General features: G+C 49.9%; 1 protein-coding gene across 1 annotated transcript; it reads left to right on the plus strand.

Moving 5' to 3' along the window:
- The first annotated feature begins 10,917 nt into the window (after window positions 1-10,917).
- LOC149521095 (olfactory receptor 10A4-like) lies at window positions 10,918-11,892 on the plus strand. The gene has a single exon (XM_089774445.1). It carries the CDS (start codon window positions 10,918-10,920, stop codon window positions 11,887-11,889), a length of 972 nt encoding a protein of 323 aa, XP_089630571.1. The 3' UTR covers window positions 11,890-11,892.
- The last annotated feature ends 6,169 nt before the right edge of the window (window positions 11,893-18,061 follow it).

The following is an 18,061-nucleotide window of genomic DNA, read 5'->3' on the forward strand; positions in this document are numbered from 1 at the left end:
GTGGATTTTTTTCTAAAAGTTCTGCTGTAGGAGTTTTTTTCCAGTGAAGTGTTACACAGGATTTCAGCCAAGAGATCAAAACGGTCCCTTCTTGTCCATGAAATTGTGAGCCATGGAACATCAAAGCGTAGGAATAGGTCTGCATAGTTATACAGATCTCACCTTTTCAGACTGGCTGTGATTCAGATGCTGTAATCACAAATTAAGTAAATGCCTCTCTTATTTTCCAAATTACTCTGTCAGTCTTCATTGCTCTACCTATCATGTTGCCTCTGCCCATCTGGGAAATAAACTTTGCCTGCATCCGTTCTATAAATACGTTTTTTAAAGTGGGATGGTTTCATCTGGGCTCTGCCAATACCAGTGGGAAATTACAAATGGAAAAAGTTTCCTAGGACTTGTTGAGCTATGTAAACAAATTGAACAGAAAAATGGTCATCTTCTTTAAGGATCACATTTTCAAAAAAACCTAAAGAAATTATGTACAAACCTCCCATGGAATTCAGATGCTCAAATCCCATAGGAATCTTTGGAAATCCCACTCTGTAATTTTAAAACAGACGTCGGTGATTAATTCATTTTTTTAATTTCTCACTTTTGATGTATTTTTCATTATTCCCCCCCCCCCCCATCAAAGTTTGGAAGGATGTTCTGAAAACACACTGGAAAGTATTTCCCTTCAACAGTCACCAATTCTTTATTCATTTTGCAAGCACTTCTATGGATTGCATTCTTAAACACACAAACTGTATGAATTGTAGCAAATGAGTGTGTGTCAGTGTGCCAGTGTGAATGAAGGTGTTCAGTGACCTTGCAAATGAAAAACATATTTGAAGTTGAAAAAAAATTAATTTACCTTTGTGAAAGCAAAAGTTAAAAAAAAACCCTCCCAAAACTCTTCTTAGATCATTTTCACCCCTGAAATGCATTGCTTCAAGTTTTACTGTTTTGAGAAACAACAATCAGTTTCACACATACTGAATAGGAAATGACCCAAAAGTAATGGACCACAAGCCAAATATGAGCCAGCAGTGTGACATGGCAAACATGATTCTGGGATGCATGAACATGAGTGTTGTGAGCAAGACACAAGAAGTCATTCTTCCGCTCTGCACTGCACTGAGACAAATTGTTCTCCTTGGCCTCTGATGATAGGAGAAGAAGCAATAAGCTTAAACTGCAGCAAGGAAGGTTTAGGGTGGACATTAGTAAAAATGTCTTAATTGTCAGGTTGGTTAAACACTGGAATAAGTTGCCTAGGGAAGCTGTGGAATCCCCATCTCTGGAGATATTTAAGAGCAAGTTAGATAGACACGTGTCAGGGACTGTCTAGAATGTACTGGGTCCTGCTGTGAGGGCAGGGGACTGGACTCGATGACCTCTCGAGGTCCCTTCCAGTGCTAGAGTTCTATGAAGAAGGGGTTGGTGCAGGACAGTGGAGCAGCCTGGGACAAGACTCTCCCAACATGTAAACTGGTGTTTAATTAGGAACTGAACTATTTTCCTCATGGGGGGAAGGGAAAGAGACAATTAGCCAAGGCACGTGGAATGCAAGTGCCTCTATGCAAGTCCCACTGGGCATTGTTAGCTCCAAAGCTCTGGAGACAAAACCAGTCAGCGGGGGAAAGGCTGGCGCTGGGCAGTCATGAAAAGTGTGAAGACATCAGAGGATACAAACTTCAGGACACGCTGAGTGGGGTCCCAGTAGGCCAGGCTGGGATTGCTCTGCTGGGGCAAATGGCAAAGAAGGGGGCAGACAGTCCCCCAAACTGTCAGTCTGATATTTTGATTGTTCAAACGGGGGAGCGAAAAGCTTCTGCAGGACTTTGCTGGTACCCAGGAGCCAGAAACACAGTTCCCTTAAATCACTGCTGACCAACCAGTCCATGGGGATGTACCAGTAGATCCTGGAGCCTCTGGAAGGGGATCCCGACTGGTTTGGCCAGGAAGCTGTCAAGTGCTGGCACTAACATTGCTCTTCCACCCACTGTCGTGCTGCTCCTGCCCTCTGCCTTGGAGCGCTCCCTTGGGAGCCTCCTGCTTGCTGGGCAGGGTGTGGGAGGGGGAAGAGGAAAGGAGCTGATGTCAGGGTGTCCCTCCTCCCCCCTCTCTGTGTGGGTTCAGGAGAAGGGGATGGCGGGAGCTTGGCAATGCAAATCTCTGCCACGCTCACAGTCTGTGTGTCTCTGTCATTTCTCTCTCTCTCACACACACAGACCCTGCCCTTCCCTCTCGTCTCTGGTCCCATCATGTATGCAGGGGAAGGGGGGGAGGGGAGAGGGGAGGTTACCACTTTCACTGCTTGCAAAGTGGGTTAGTTTGGGGTTTGACTGGGCTGTGCAGACATCACTTTCATTTCTCTGGGTTGTGTAAATGTGATTCTTGGAGCAGTGAGCTCTAAAATGCCGAACCTGCCACGTCTGGAGTCATTATCCCCGTGGTACCTGCTGCTCCTGGGTGTGGCTGGCATGTCCCTGCAGCCCCTGCGAGGCAGAGCAGGGGGTGTCCACATGCCGCCCTTGCCTGCAGACACCGCACCTGCCCCTCCCATTGACCAATACCAGGGAACTGTCTGTAGATGAGGGGCAGCACATCAAACCGTGAGGCCACTGCAGTACGTAGCAGCTGCTCTCAGGAGCACTGTGGGGCTAGGGTGGGTGAAGATCAAGCTCCAGGCCCTGTGCTCTCTGTGTGAATGCTCCAGCCCTTGCACAGCCCAGCACCCCTCCATAACGTCAGGGGGTCCCTTATCCTGCCTCCTAGAGCAGGGGCCAGCTGGTGAGGGCCCCCCAGCCACTCCCAGGCTGTGTCTACACTTGCTACAAACACACCCTCACTGCCACGTGCTTTTGTGCAAGAGCATCCATGGCGTGTGTGTGCTCTCAGGGCGTCCTTAGGATCCATGGTGCCCTAGGCGGGATTGTTAAACTGGTGCCCCTAGGCCTGACTTGCTCTTCCACCCCCTTCCCTCAGACTGTGCTGCAGGCAGAGCATTCGGCTCTCTCTAGGACCCAGCCCTGCAGTTACATGCCCCACTGCGTCCCGTCACAGGCATGCGCAGCACATCTCATTAGGCTGTGCACCCAGAGAATGTTTTACATGTTCTCTTTGACCCCCATTAGCCAGGCCCCTGACCCCTGTTAACCACGCCCCTGGCCCCCATTAGCCTCTGCAGGCAACACTCTGGGGGCAAGATGGACACGTGACCAAAAGTAACTGCTGCTCCTGGACGTGGCTGGCAAGTCCCTGCAGCCCCTGAGAGGCAGAGCAGGGAGTCGCCACACGCTGTCCTTGCCTGCCGACTCCGCTCCTGCAGCTCCCATTGATCAATATCCGGGAGCTGTGGCATCAGTGTCTGTAGCCGAGGGGCAGCACCTCAAACCATGGAGCCACTGCTGTAATTGCCAGCTGCTGTGAGGAGGGCCGTGGGACCAGGGCAAGTGTGAGTCTGACCTGGCTCTGCTGCTCCATCCCTGGGCCAGCTGTCCCCAGCCATTCCCAGGCTATGTCTACACTGGCGGGTTCTTGCACAAGAACACGTCCACACTGCCATGTGCTTTTGAGGAAGAACATCCTTGGCAGTGTGGATGCTCACTTGTGCAAGAAAGCTCTCGTGGCCATTTTAGCCACAGGGATTTCTCACGCAAGAAACCACTGCCACGCGTCCACACAGCCCTCTTGCACAAGAGCTTTTACACTTGTTAGAACAGAGTGTAGCTCTTGCACAAGAAGCCCTCTCTTCCCACACTTTAAGCTATGTCTAAACTGGTGGGTTCTTGCGAAAGAAGAGCCGTTCTTCTGCAGAGTGTCCACACTGCCCACCCACTGTTGTGCAAGAAGATTTACACTACGGCTTAGTAAAAGACGACCTCTTGCACAAGAGCTATGCTCTTTTCTTACAAGTGTAAGTTTTCTTGTGCAAGAAGGCAGTGTGGTTGCACAGCAGGGGTTTCTTGCACAAGAAAGCCCTATGGCTATAATGGCCTTTCAGAGCTTTCTTCTGCAAGGGTATGTCTACACTAGCCTCCTAGTTTGAACTAGGAAGGCTAATGTAGGCATTCAAAGTTGCAAATAAAGCCCGGGATTTAAATATCCCGGGCTTGATTTGCATCTTCCCATCTGGTCGTCATTTTTCAATCCCCCTAGTCCGAATTAACTACCCACGATTACACACGGCAGTGAAACATTAACTTGAACTAAGTCCTTAGTTCAAGTTAACTGTTACATCTGGTGAAATGAGGTCATCCATGTCTAGTCCCTGACAATAGAGGCTAGAGACAACATCCCTGCCTATTCTGTATAATAGCCAATGATGGACCAATCCTCCATGAATTTATGTAGCTCTTTTTTTCAACCCTGTTAAAGTCCTGAGCTTCACACCATCCTCTGGCAAGGAGTTCCACAAGTTGACTGTGCCTTGCATGCAGAAAAACTTCTCTTTGCTTGTTTTAAACCTGCTGCCTATTAATGTCATTTGATAGCCCCTAGTTCAAGTGCAAAAAATTCTTTGGGAGTTAGTTCCCTGGCGTACAGCCCAGTGGCCAATACCAGAGTGATGGAACAGGAGCTGCAGACTTGGTGTGGTGGATCCAACTTCCCTGCAAGAGGCTTTGTCAGAGCTGGGCGAACAGGGCCAGGTCCACAAGTTTCTCTTCTCACTTCTTAGGCAGACTCCTGACCGCAGGCCTCGCTTGGGTGTGGTGCTGAGGTGTGGCAGGAAAAACTCCCCTTTCCTACAGATCATGGGAAGCGAGTTTCATTCCTCAGCCCGGGACAATTAACCATTCAGCTGCCGAGTTGCCACTTGACTTCAAAGTGACTCATGGACACTGACACTGTCACAGCCAAGTCCTACCCGGTCACAGCCCCTTGTGGGTCTTGGAACCAAGAGCACAGAGCAGGGACAGAAACCACCTGGGGACATCACTGACCTCCAGTGAAGTGCAGGGACCCCAGAGCAGCACAGGCACTAGCGAGCAACCAGCCTGCCTGTCAAAGCGCTGCTGTGTCGAACGTGGCTCCATTCGCCACCTCTGGTGACCGGCTCTAATGGCCATTTATACCCCGTTCTAATCTGCCTTTAGTGGCTGAATGTGGGTGATGTAGCCTAGAAGTTTCCTGTCCCTTCCTGGCTCAGTATCAGCGTCTGTGGGGAACATTTTCACACACACTTCAGTGAATCTCGAAAGTGTCTGATGAATCAGTTGAATTTCAGCGAGGCAGAGACTGCTCAGCCTTAGCGATGAAGCCCCTTTGAAATTGGGATCCAAGCTCCCCAGTCGCTTAGATGTTCATTAAAATGACACCTGAACTGAGCTGTTACAGACGCTGACAGGACAGGGACCTGGCTGTTCCTTTCCAAGGGCAACAGGAGGTTTGTTTCCAGACGGGGCAAGCTCAGCGAACCATGCTGAGATTGTCAAACCCGCTTAAGGGAATTGGATGAGAATTTTGTGCCTAAACCACTGAGGCAACTCTGACAAACTCAGCCACACAGCGTGTTCCTGGGATCCGTGTGTTATTTCTTGAGAGCCAGCGCAGCCCTCGCCCGCCACAGAGGGATTTGCTTTAGGGCTCAAAGTTTCTCCCCTCCCTGGGATTTTGCCTTTGAGACTAGAAGTTTGCATCTGCTGATGTCATCTAGAAACAGACCAAACACCAACTTTCCTCGCCGGTGACGTTCCCCGTGGGACTGGCACCTGGGGAGGCGGCCCCTGCCCGCACCAGGCTATACAGCTCAGCAGAGAAGATTTTCCCCAACTGACGCAGGGCTGTGGCTCGGGGCACGTCACTGGACAAGGAGAAGGAGCCTCAGTCGCTGCTCTGGGCTCTGATGTTCCATTGACCGGGCCGGGGCGCAGGGGAACGCGCCGGGCAGAGTTGGGCGGAGGAACCTGCCTCTGGCCCTGAGACTCTGCGTGCGGAGGTGGGAGCCGGGATCCCGTTGCTGCCCGACCTGCCTTGGAGGTAAATCAGCCGTTTCCTCCCTGCAGCCTGGTGCTCCAGGGTTGTGGAGCAACGTGGGTTTGGTAGGACACTAGTGGGGGGGGGGGGTGTTCATGGGGCACAGGACTCTGGTCTCTAGCAACCCTCCCACCCAAAAGGAGAAGATTTCAGATCAGCCAAGAGCTTTTAGCTCACAACTTCCCTTGTTCCCATCACCGTGGGATCTGGGCACCGCACTCTCTGGAACGTGTCTCTCCTCCCCCACCCTTTTGCACTGCTACCAGCCCAGCTTGGCAAGGGGGTGTCCGGCACACGGTCCCCTGCCCTTGCGACAGGGCCCGGTACTGTCTAGACCATCCCTGATAGATGTGTATGTAACCTGTTCTTAAATATCTCCAGATAGGGAGATTCCACAACCTCCCTAGGCAACTTATTCCAGTGTTTAATCAGCTGCTTTTCTGGAAAAACTTGCCAGCTGTCTACACTGGCCACTTGAATTTCCACAAAACCACTGACTTCCTACTGTAAGAAATCAGTGCTTCTTGCGGAAATACGATGCTGCTCCCATTCGGGCAAAAGTCTATTTCCGAAAAACTTTTGAGGAAAAGGGCCAGTGTAGACAACAGAGATTTGTTTTCCACAAAAAAGCACCCATCACAAAAATGGCGATCGGGGCTTTTTTGCACAAAAGCACCTCTAGATTGGCAACAGACGCTTTTCTGCAATAAGTGCTTTTGCAGAAAAGCATCCTGCCAATCTAGATGCGCTTTTCCAAAAATGCTTTTAACGGAAAACTTTTCCATTAAATCATTTCCGGAAAATCATGCCAGTCTAGACGTAGCCTGAAAGTTTAAGCCCACTGCTTCTTGTCCTATCCTCAAAGGCAAAGAAGAACAATTTTTTCCCTCTTCCTTGTGACACCCATTTAGATACCTCAAAACCACTATTATGTCTTTTCTCAGTCTTCTCCTTTCCAAACTAAACAAGCCCAGTTATTTCAGTCTTCCCTCATAGGTCATGTTCTCTAGGCCTTTAATCATTCTTGACGCTCTTCTCTGGATCTTCTCCAGTTTCTCCACAACTTTCTTGAACTGTGGTGCCCAGAACTGCATAATCACTGCAGAGAAGAGTGGAAGAATTACTTCTCCTATCTTGCTCACAATACTCCTGTTAATGAGCCCAGAATCATGTTTGCTTTTTTTGCAGCACTGTCATAGTGTTGACTCATATTTAGCTCGTGGCAGAGTTGTTGACTCAAGTCTGACTTAAGTTGCCTCGGTGACTCAACTTGAAACTCGACTGGGGTTCATTGTTTGTGACTTGACAATGATGACTTGAAGACAACACTGGCTTGTGGTCCGCTATCACCCCTAGATCTATTTCTGCAGGAGTCCTTCCTGGACAGTCACTTCCCATTCTGTTTGTGTGAAACGGATTGTTCCTTCTTCAGAGGAGGACTTTGCATTTGTCCTATTTACCTCAGACCATTTCTCCAGGTTGTGCAGATAATTTAGAATTATGATCCTATCCTCCAAAGCACGTGCCACCCCTCCCAGCTTCATATCATCTGCAAACTTAATAAGTATACTCTCTGCTGAGTTTACACTGGGCCACTTATTCCGGAAAAGCAGTTGCTTTTCCAGAATAAGCTGCGAGCTGTCTACACTGGCCCCTTGAATTTCCGAAAAAGCAGTGACGATCTACTGTAAAATTGTCAGTGTTTTTCCGGAAAAACTATGCTGCTCCCGCTTGGGCAAAAGTCCTTTTTCCGGAAAACTGTTCCGGAAAAGGGCCAGTGTAGACAGCCCAGTAGTCTTTTCCGGAAAAAAGCCCCAATCGCCAAAATGACGATTGGGGCTTTTTTCCGGAAAAGCATCCGTGGCCAATGTAGACGTGCTTTTCTGGAAAAGCATCCTGCCAATGTAGACACTCTTTTTCCGGAAATACTTATAATGGAAAACTGTTCTGTTTTAAGCCTTTCCGGAAAAGGGTGTCATTGTAGACGTAGGCTCTATGTCAGTATCTAAATTGTTGATAAAGATATTGAACAGAACCAGTCCCAAAACAGACCCCCCCCCCTTCTTATGCCCTTCCAGCAGGATTGTAAACCATTAATAACTACTCTCTGAGAACAGTTTTCCAGACAGTTATGCACCCACCTTAGAGTAGCCCCATCTAATTTGTATTTGGTTTTCTCCAGATTTCAGTTGTGTTGATGTACACCCCAGACGTCTCTCACGTATCCCTGAAGGTACTCGTACCACTGGTTGTGAAACACTATTCTAAACTACCCCACTCCCACTAGTATTCACTATGTCAGGCATTCCTTCATTATCAGACTTCTCGGTGAAGAGTAAAACAAAGAAGTCATTAAGCACCTCTGCCATTTCTAAGTTTCTTGTTACTGTTTCTCCCTCCTCACTGAACAATGGGCAGTCCCTGTCCTTGGTCTTCCTCTTGGTTCTAATATATTTATAGAAAGTCTTCCTGTTTCCCTTTATGTCTGCAGCTAGTTTGAGCTCATTTTGTGCCTTTGTCTTTTTAATCTTGCCCCTGTATAGCTCTATTGCTTGCTCATATTCATCCTTTGATTTGTCCTATTTTCCACTTTTTATGTGACTCCTTTTTAATTTTTAGATCATGGAAGATCTCCTGGTTAAGCCAAGGTGGTCTTTTTCCGTAATTTCTATCTTTCCTATGCAGTGGAATAGCTTGCTTTTGGGCCCTTAATAATGTCTATTTGAAAAACTGCCAACTCTCTTCAGTTGTTTTTCACCTCAGTCTTGCTTCCCATGGGACATTATCTACTCTGAACTTACCAAAATCTGCTTTCCTGAAATTCATTGTCCCTATTTTGCTGTTTTCTCTTCTACCATTCCTGAGATTCATGAGTTCTATGATTCCATGATCACTTTTACCAAAGCCACTTTCAAATTCTCAACCAGTTCCCCCCTATTTGTTAAAATCAAATCTAGAGCAGCTTCCCCAGTAGCCTTTTCAACCTTCTGAAATAAAAAGTTGTCTTCAGTGCAGTCCAAGAACTTATTGGCTAATTTGTGCCTCTCTGTGTTAGTTTCCCAGCTGATATCCTGCGCCCAAGGCAGCCCTGCAAACACTGGGCCTGCTTTCCACTCCCCTCCCTGCGGCACAGTGAGAGTCCTTCCCTGCCTGGTGGCCCTCGCAGGGCCATGAAGAGGGGGCGGGATGAGACAGGGAGCACAGAGCTGGGAATCGCTGCTGTCTCAGGCCTGGGAGGAGACCTTGGCTGGGGCCGGCCTGGCGGAAAGCATTTCCTGCAATCTTATGGACTAATCTTTGATCTTATGTCTTTTCCCCATTTGTAACCAGTTTAATTGTTTACCTTTGTGGGGAACCAGCCGGGGCAGGCGGTAGGGGATGGGCAGGTCAGTGCCAACACGGGGCTGTGAGGAGACCCCACCTGTGAAAGCAGAGATACAGCGAGTCCCTTGCAACACCGAGGGGGAGGGCACAACATCGTGGGCTAGGTGCAGGGATGGAAGCTGCTCTAGCTCAAGGCAGGGTCCATCCAGAGCCAGGGCTAGGAGGAGGAGGAGGAAGCTCCAGCCCCTTGATCATTTTGGTTGTCCTCCACTAGACTGTCTTCAATACCCAGCACCCTAGAACAGACTGTAAATGTCAAAGGGCGGGAGGACTGGGAGCTGCTGTTTGCTGCCTAGTTCAAGGAGGGGTTTCTCCCCCCCCCCCATTAGCATCTGAGCCAGTTTGTGAGTCTGAGAGATTCTTGGGGGTTTAACTTTTGAGACACTTGCATCCCCCCTCCCCCCAGACGTGTGCGGGACAAAGGCAAAAGTGATGTGGTGCCACGTTCCCACCACCAGGCGGAGCCTGTGGGCCCACGAGGCAGACCTGGGACAGAGCTCACAGTGTGACAGGGACCGGTGGGATGGCACTGCCCGACTGCCCCACGTCTGTGTCTCAGATTCAGGCCCTGCAGCCACATGGGAGGGGCAAGGTTGGCGGGGAGCTCAAAGACTCAGTGACCAGAGAAATGCTGACCCACTCAGCCTCCCTCCTTCTCCTTCCCACGGTGGGATGCAGATCCTAACTCATGGCCCCTCCGAATGGAACATGGCGTCTAGCAGGTGTGACTGGGGGGTGCACGGTGGGTGTTTCTGGGCCTGTGAATAAGGAGATGAAAGAGTGGGAAAGGGGTTGGGAATGGGGGGATGGGGCACCGGGAATAGGGAACTGAGGAAGAGGGACCCAGGCAGGGCTCTGCAGCATGGGAGTTTGAAACATAGCAGAGGGACGGGGGAGCCCATCGGTGTCTGCGGCTGGGGGTTACAGGAAGGGGTCTATTGGGTGAATCGCAGTAGCTGGGGGAGAGGGAAACTCTATCGGCCCACAGAAATGTGCCTGACTGGTGCACAGGGCTTGGAAAACCCACTGTTTGTACGATGGCCCAATACAAGTCTCTCTGTCTGCTCTTCAGACTGTGCCCTGCTGCTTTCTGCCTAAAGGAGCAGAACCAGGGGCCAGGCCAAGGAGAAACCCCTCACACCAGCCCTTACAGGTCCCAGGCCCACTTGCTTGGTTGGTTTCTCTGCTGGAGCCCACTGTCAAATATCCCCTCCTGGCCCAGCTCCCCAGTGAAACGGCCCCTCCCTCACTTGGCTTTTACCCACCAGGCAGTGACTGTCTGAACCAGTGTCTGTATCCCCTATTCAAGCCCACCTCTGCAGGGTTTGTGTGCTCGATGCTATCTCTTGAGACATTCCCGGTGTGGAGAGACACTGTCTGTTTCACCCACCCTCTCTCAGATACTCAACCTGTCCCTGGGGCCCACAGACGGTGATTCCCTTCCCTGCCCTACATTCCTCACTCCGCTACCATGCCGGGGCTGGCAGAGGCAGGCGATGAAGACAAGGCTGCCATATTGTAATGAATGTTGCTCGCAGTGACCCTGTTTCTGTCTCACAGACACACCCCATGGAAAACCAGGAACAAGGAAACCAAACATCTGTTACAGAATTCATCCTTCTGGGATTTGGGGATCTTCCTGGCCTGCAGCTTCCTCTCTTCCTCTTATTCCTCATGATCTACCTGGTGACCATGGCTGGGAATATCCTTATCTTGGTGCTGGTTGTGGCTGATCAACACCTTCACACCCCCATGTACTTCTTCCTGGGCAACTTGTCCTGCTTGGAGATCTGCTACAGCTCCACCCTCCTGCCCCGGCTGCTGGCCGGGCTCCTGGATAGAGATTGGACAATTTCCTTCACTGGGTGTCTTTCACAATATTATTTCTTGGCTGCTCTGGCAGGCTCAGAATGCCTCCTCCTATCAGTGATGTCCTACGACCGGTATCTTGCCATATGCAACCCGCTGCACTATGCAGCCCGGATGAGTGGCAGGTCTTGCCTCCAGCTTGCTGGGGCATCTTGGCTAAGTGGCTTCATTGCTTCTGGAATAATCACAGTGTCAATATCCCAGTTAACCTTCTGTGGCCCCAACGGTATCGACCATTTCTTTTGTGACTTTATTCCCCTTGTAAAACTCTCCTGCAATGACCCTCTGCTGATGGACACGTTGGCGTTCGCAGCCTGCTTGATTTTAATACTGGTCCCCTTCCTGCTCATCTTGGCGTCCTACATCTGCATCATCAGCACCATCCTCAGAATCCCCTCCACCACCGGGAGGCAAAAGGCCTTTTCCACCTGCTCCTCCCACCTCATCGTGGTGAGCATTTACTATGGAACTATCCTGGCTGCCTACATGTTTCCGACCACCGAACTCCTGAGCGACTTCAAGAAAGTTCTCTCGGTCTCCTACACCGTCCTGACGCCCCTGGTCAACCCACTCATCTATGCCCTGAGAAACAGGGAGGTCCAGGAGGCCCTGTGCAAAAGATGCAGGAAATTAAGAGTTCCAAGATACTGGCCCATTGGCTTATTTAGGTGAAAATGGAATAGCTTCAGCATGGGCCAGGGTAGGGGTAGAGTCAAAGCCTACCAAATAGAAGGTTCTATTTCCACTTGTGTCTCTGACCTTCCTGCCCTGCGCTTGCAGAGTCACAGCCCTGGGAGCAATGGGCGTGCAATGGACCTTTTCAAAACCCTCGGTCCATGATATTTAGGACCAATAACCGATGGCCCCAGGAAGGTACCAACAGGCTGCAGGGGCATGATGTGGTGGCTACTCAAAATGAAAAGATGTGGAAAGATTGAGCTCAGAAAGAGGTGCAGGTGTTTGTTGCGTGATCTGTGCGTTGGGCCGGCTCTGCGCTGAGAGCCAACCAAGCAATGCATGTGTCCAAGCAAGAAGGCAGTACACCGAGGTGGTCAACCCATTCCAGACAAAGAGCCACAATAGCAGTAGAGACAATGGGTACGTCTAGACTACAGGGTTTTGTCGACAGAAGTTTTGTCAACAGATACTGTTGACAAAGCTTCTGTCGACAAAGAGCGTCTAGACTACATCCAGTTCTGTCGACAAAGCAAGCCGCTTTGTCGACATAACAGTGTGGACACAAAGGACAGTGTAGATGCAATAATGCCTTCTATTGACAGAACTCTGTCGACAAAAGGCGTTATTCCTCGTAGAATGAGGTTTACATATGTCTACAAAACTGCTGAGTTTTGTCGACGTTATGTCGACATAACTCAAAGGCAGTGTGGACGCAGGTTTAGTTTTGTTGACAAAAGTCCACTTCTGTCGACAAAGCCCTGTAGTCTAGACACACCCAAAGTGAAGTGCTGGGACAAAGCTGTTGAGAAAAAAAAACCCATAGCTGTTCTGGAGGAAAATAGATGATAGTATATCCGTACCAGGGCACAGCTTGTGGGTGTTTTTTGGTTTTTTGTTTTGGTTAACAACTTTGCCCTGGGCCCTTTTTGGGGGGGAGGGAGGGAGAAAAGGGGAGGGAAAGGGAGCTTAATGACTTTGCGCTGGCTCTTCATGCTGTCGCCTCTGCTGTTGTACCTCAAAAAAATACACGAGGAAGGGGTGAGAGGTGCAAACTCCAGGAGGGAATCTGGATGCAGAAGGAAGTATAGAAGAGGATGCTGGCCGAGGGGTCCCCAGGCTCGACAGTTTTGGGATTAGGGGAAGGGCTGAGGTTGTGAGCAAGCTGCAGGCTTGTAGCTGTGAGGGTGCAGGAGTTCGGGCGGGGGTACATGAGGGGCTCAGGGCATGGAGTCTGGAGAGTATGATGTGCTCAGGACACAGATTTGGATGGTGGAGGAGTGTTGTGATGGAAAACTGGGGATGTGGGAGTGCAGGATTTTGGGGATGTGAGAAGCTCAGGACACGGGGTTCCAGTGTATGATAGGCTCAGGTTTGGGGGGGGGGGTGCCAGAGCATTATGATGCTGCAGCCAGATGGAGAGTTGGTCCCAACTGGGGGTTTGTTGGCCAGGATTCATTTTTAAATAAAATATGTCAAACACAAATGCTACGTCTACATTGGCATGATCTTGCACAAATACTCTTTAACTCAAGAGTTCTTGTGTTAAAGTATTTGCACAAGAGAGCATCTATATTGGCCAGGACACATCATAAGAACAATGAGCTTTCACTCAAGAGCATCCGTGCCAGACTCTGGCTATGTCTAGACTGGCATGATTTTCTGCAAATGCTTTTAATGGAAAAGTTTTCCATTAAAAGCATTTGCAGAAAAGAGCGTCTAGATTGGCATGGATGCTTTTGCGCAAAAGCACTTTTTGCTGAAAAGCGTTCGTGTCAATCTAGACGCCTTTGCACAAAAAAGCCCCATCGCCATTTTAGTACTGTGCTGTCTACAGTGGCCCTCTTGTGCAAATGATTTGTGCAAGAGGGCTTTTGCCCGAATGGGAGCAGCATAGTATTTCCGCAAGAAGCACTGATTTCTTACAGTAGGAAATTCAAGCGGCCAGTGTAGACAGCGGGCAAGTTTTTCCGCAAAATCAGCTGCATTTGCGGAAAAACTTGCCAGTCTAGACACAGCGGGGCTACGTCTAGACTGGCATGATTTTCCGGAAGTGCTTTTAACAGAAAAGTTTTCTGTTAAAAGCATTTTCAGAACAGAGCATCTAGATTGGCACAGATGCTTTTCTGCGGAAAAGCATCCGTTCCAATCGAGACGCCATTTTCGCGATCGGGGCTTTTTTGAGCAAAACAAATCTCAGCTGTCTACACTGGCCCTTTTGCGCAAAAGCTTTGTGAAAAAGGGATTTTGCCCGAACAGGAGCAGCATAGTATTTCCGCAAGAAGCATTGATTTCTTACAGCAGGAAGTCAGTGCTTCTGCGGAAATTCAAGCGGCCAGTGTAGACAGCAGGCAAGTTTTTCTGGAAAAGCGGCTTATTTTCCGGAAAAGCTGGCCAGGCTAGACACAGCCAACAGGCTATGTCTAGACTGGCATGATTTTCCGCTAATGCTTTTAACGGAAAAGTTTTCCGTTAAAAGCATTTGCGGAAAAGAGCGTCTAGATTGGCACAGACGCTTTTGCGCAAAAAGTGCCTAGCAGCATAGTATTTCCGCAATCTTGATGTGCTTTTGCAAAAAAAGCCCCGATCGCCATTTTAGCCATTGGGGCTTTTTTGCGCAAAACAGTACTGTGATGTCTACACTGGCCCTCTTGCACAAATGATTTGCGCAAGAGGGCTTTTGCCTGAACGGGAGCAGCATAGTATTTCCGCAAAAAGCACTGATTTCTTACAGTAGGAAGTCAGTGCTTTTGCAGAAATTCAAGCGGCCAGTGTAGACAGCTGGCCAGTTTTTCCTGAAAAGCGGCTGATTTTCCGGAAAATTGGCCAGTCTAGACACAGACAGGGAGCAGAACAATGGGAAGAAGGGGAGTGGAGCCCTGGTTGGGGGCAGGGCTGGAAGTGAGTTAGTTTTATGTCTGGGAGCATGGAGGAGACAGCCTAGAGAAAGGGGCTGAAATTTAGGGCCTAGTCTCCCCCATCTCAAGGGGGGCTGAGGCATCCTAGGCCTGCCCATAACCAGATTACATCTGTGCTGTGCTGTATCCTGGAGAAACAATAAACACCTCTATTCTACTGGCTGGTGCAGTCTGTCCGTGCCATTACGGGGGTGGAGGAGATGGGAAAACCCGACGAGCCGTCACAACCTCCTCCACTGTAACTTGAGACCATTGCTCCTTGTTCTACCATCTGCTCCCACTGGGAACAGCCTCTCTCCATCCTCTTTGGAACCCCCCTTCAGATAGCTGAAGGCTGCTATCAAATCCCCCCTCACTCCTCTTTTTTGCAGACTAAATAAGCCCAAATCCCTCAGGGTATGTCTACACTACCACCCTAGTTTGAACTAGCGGGGTAATGTAGGCATACCTCACTTGCAAATGAAGCCCGGGATTTGAATTTCCCGGGCTTCATTTGAATTAGCCGGGTGCCGCCATTTTTAAATCCCAGCTAGTTCGAACCCCGTGCCGCGCGGCTACACGCGTCACGGAGTAGCTAGTTCAGATTAGGCTTCTCCCAGATCCAGTCAGCAAATCTCTGCCACGCTCACAGTCTGTGTGTCTCTGTCATTTTCTCTCTCTCTCTCTCTCTCACACACACACACAGACACTGCCCTTCCCTCTCATCTCTGGTCCCATCATGTATGTGGGGGGGGGGGGGAGAGGGGAGAGGGGAGGTTACCACTTTTACTACTTGCAAAGTGGGTTAGTTTGGGGTTTGACCGGTCTGTGCAGACATCACTTTCATTTCTCTGGTTTGTTTAAATGTGATTCTTTGAGCAGTGAGCTCTAAAATGCCGAACCTGCCACGTCTGGAGTCATTATCCCCGTGGTAACTGCTGCTCCTGGGTGTGGCTGGCATGTCCCTGCAGCCCCTGCGAGGCAGAACAGGGAGTCGCCACACGCTGTCCTTGCCTGCGGACTCCGCTCTTGCAGCTCCCATTGATCAATATCAGGGAGCTGTGGCATCAGTGTCTGTAGCCGAGGGGCAGCACCTCAAACCATTGAGCCACTGATGTAATTGCCAGCTGCTGTAAGGAGGGCTGTGGAACCAGGGCAGGCGCGAGTCTACCATGGCTCTGCTGCTCCATCCCTGGGTCAGCTGTCCCCGGCCATTCCCAGGTGGTGGGTTCTTGCACAAGAACACGTCCAAACTGCCATGTGTTTTTGAGGAAGAACATCCTTGGCAGTGTGGATGCTCACTTGTGCAAGAAAACTCTCATGGCCATTTTAGCCATAGGGATTTCTCGTGCAAGAAACCACTGCCATGCGTCCACACAGCCCTCTTGCACAAGAGCTCTTACACTTGTTAGAAAACAATGTAGCTCTTGCACAAGAAGCCCTCTCTTCCCACACTTTAAGCTATGTCTAAACCTGCGGGTTCTTGCAAAAGAACAGCCGTTCTTCTGCAGAGTGTCCACACTGCCCACCCACTGTTGTGCAAGAAGATTTACACTACGGCTTAGTAAAAGACGACCTCTTACACTTTTCTTACAAGTGTAAGCTTTCTTGTGCAAGAAGGCAGTGTGGTTGCACAGCAGGGTTTCTTGCACAAGAAAGCCCTATGTCTAAAATGGCCTTTCAGAGCTTTCTTCTGCAAGGGTATGTCTACACTAGCCTCCTAGTTCCAACTAGGGAGTCTAATGTAGGCATTCGAAGTTGCAAATGAAGCCGGGATTTAAATATCCCAGGCTTGATTTGCATCTTCCCATCCGGTCGCCATTTTTCAATCCCCCTAGTCCGAATTAACTACCCACGATTACACACGGCAGTGAAACATTAACTTGAAATACGTCCTTACTTCGAGTTAACTGTTACACTTCGTGGAATGAGGTCATCCATGTCCAGCCCCTGACAATAGAGGCTAGAGACACCATCCCTGCCCATTCTGTCTAATAGCCAATGATGGACCAATCCTCCATGAATTTATGTAGCTCTTTTTTTCAACCTTGTTAAAGTCCTGAGCTTCACACCATCCTCTGGCAAGGATGACTGTGACTTGTGCCTTGACTGTGCCTTGCATGCAGAAAAAAATTCTCTTTGCTTCTTTTAAACTTCCTGCCTATTAATGTCATTTGATGGCCCCTAGTTTAAGTGCAAAAAATTCTTTGGGAGTTAGTTCCCTGGCGTACAGCCCAGTGGCCAATACCAGGGTGACAGAACAGGAGCTGCAGACTCGGTCTGGCAGATCCAACTTCCCCGCAAGAGGCTTCGGCAGAGCTGGGCGAACAGGGCCAGGGCCACAGGATTCTTTTCTCACTTCTCAGGCAGGCTTCTGACCCCAGGTCCCACTCAGGCGCAGTGCTGAGGTGTGGCAGGGAAAACTCCCCTTTCCTACAGATCATGGGAAGCTAGTTGCATTCCTCAGCCATTAACCATTCAGCTGTCAAGTTGCCACTTGACTTCAAAGTGACTCATGGACACTGACACTGTCACAGCCAAGTCCTACCCGGTCACAGCCCCTTGGGGGTCTTGGAACCAAGAGCATAGAGCAGTGACAGAAACCTCCTGGGTTCATCACTGACCTCCAGTGAGGTGCAGGGACCCCAGAGCAGCACAGTCACTAGCGAGCAACCAGCCGGCCTGTCAAGCCCTGCTGTGTCGAACGTGGCTCCATTCGCCACCTCTGGTGACGGGCTCTAATGACCATTTCTACCCCGTTCTAATCTGCCTTTAGTGGCTGAATGTGGGTGATGTAGCCTAGAAGTTTTCTGTCCCTTCCTGGCTCAGTATCAGCGTCTGTGGGGGACATTTTCACACACACTTCAGTGAATCTCGAAAGCAGTCGGTTGAATTTCAGCGAGGCAGAGACTGCACACCCTGGCGATGAAACCCCTTTGAAAATATGATCCACTTAGATGCTCATTATAATGACATCTGAACTGAACTGTGTGACGTCGTGGGGGTACCTGGCTGGTTTCTATGCTGCTGGCTCTGGGGTAACCCCCACTGGCTGCCGTGGGTACCACGACCCAGCAAAACAGGATGACTCACTATGCAAACCAGTGGCCAGACACCCCCCATGGAGAGGAACAAAGGAAGGTGGATGCTGCCCTGGCTGGGGGGCAGGGCTGGAAGAGGGTGAGTTAGTTGCTGTCTGGGAGCATGGAGGAGACAGCCTAGGGAAAGGGGCTGGAGTTTAGGGGCCCAGTATCCCCCGTCTCAAGGGGGCC

This window comes from Pelodiscus sinensis, chromosome 30 (assembly GCF_052426305.1).
Source record: "Pelodiscus sinensis isolate ZL-2025 chromosome 30, ASM5242630v1, whole genome shotgun sequence".
Lineage (NCBI taxonomy): Eukaryota > Metazoa > Chordata > Testudines > Trionychidae > Pelodiscus > Pelodiscus sinensis.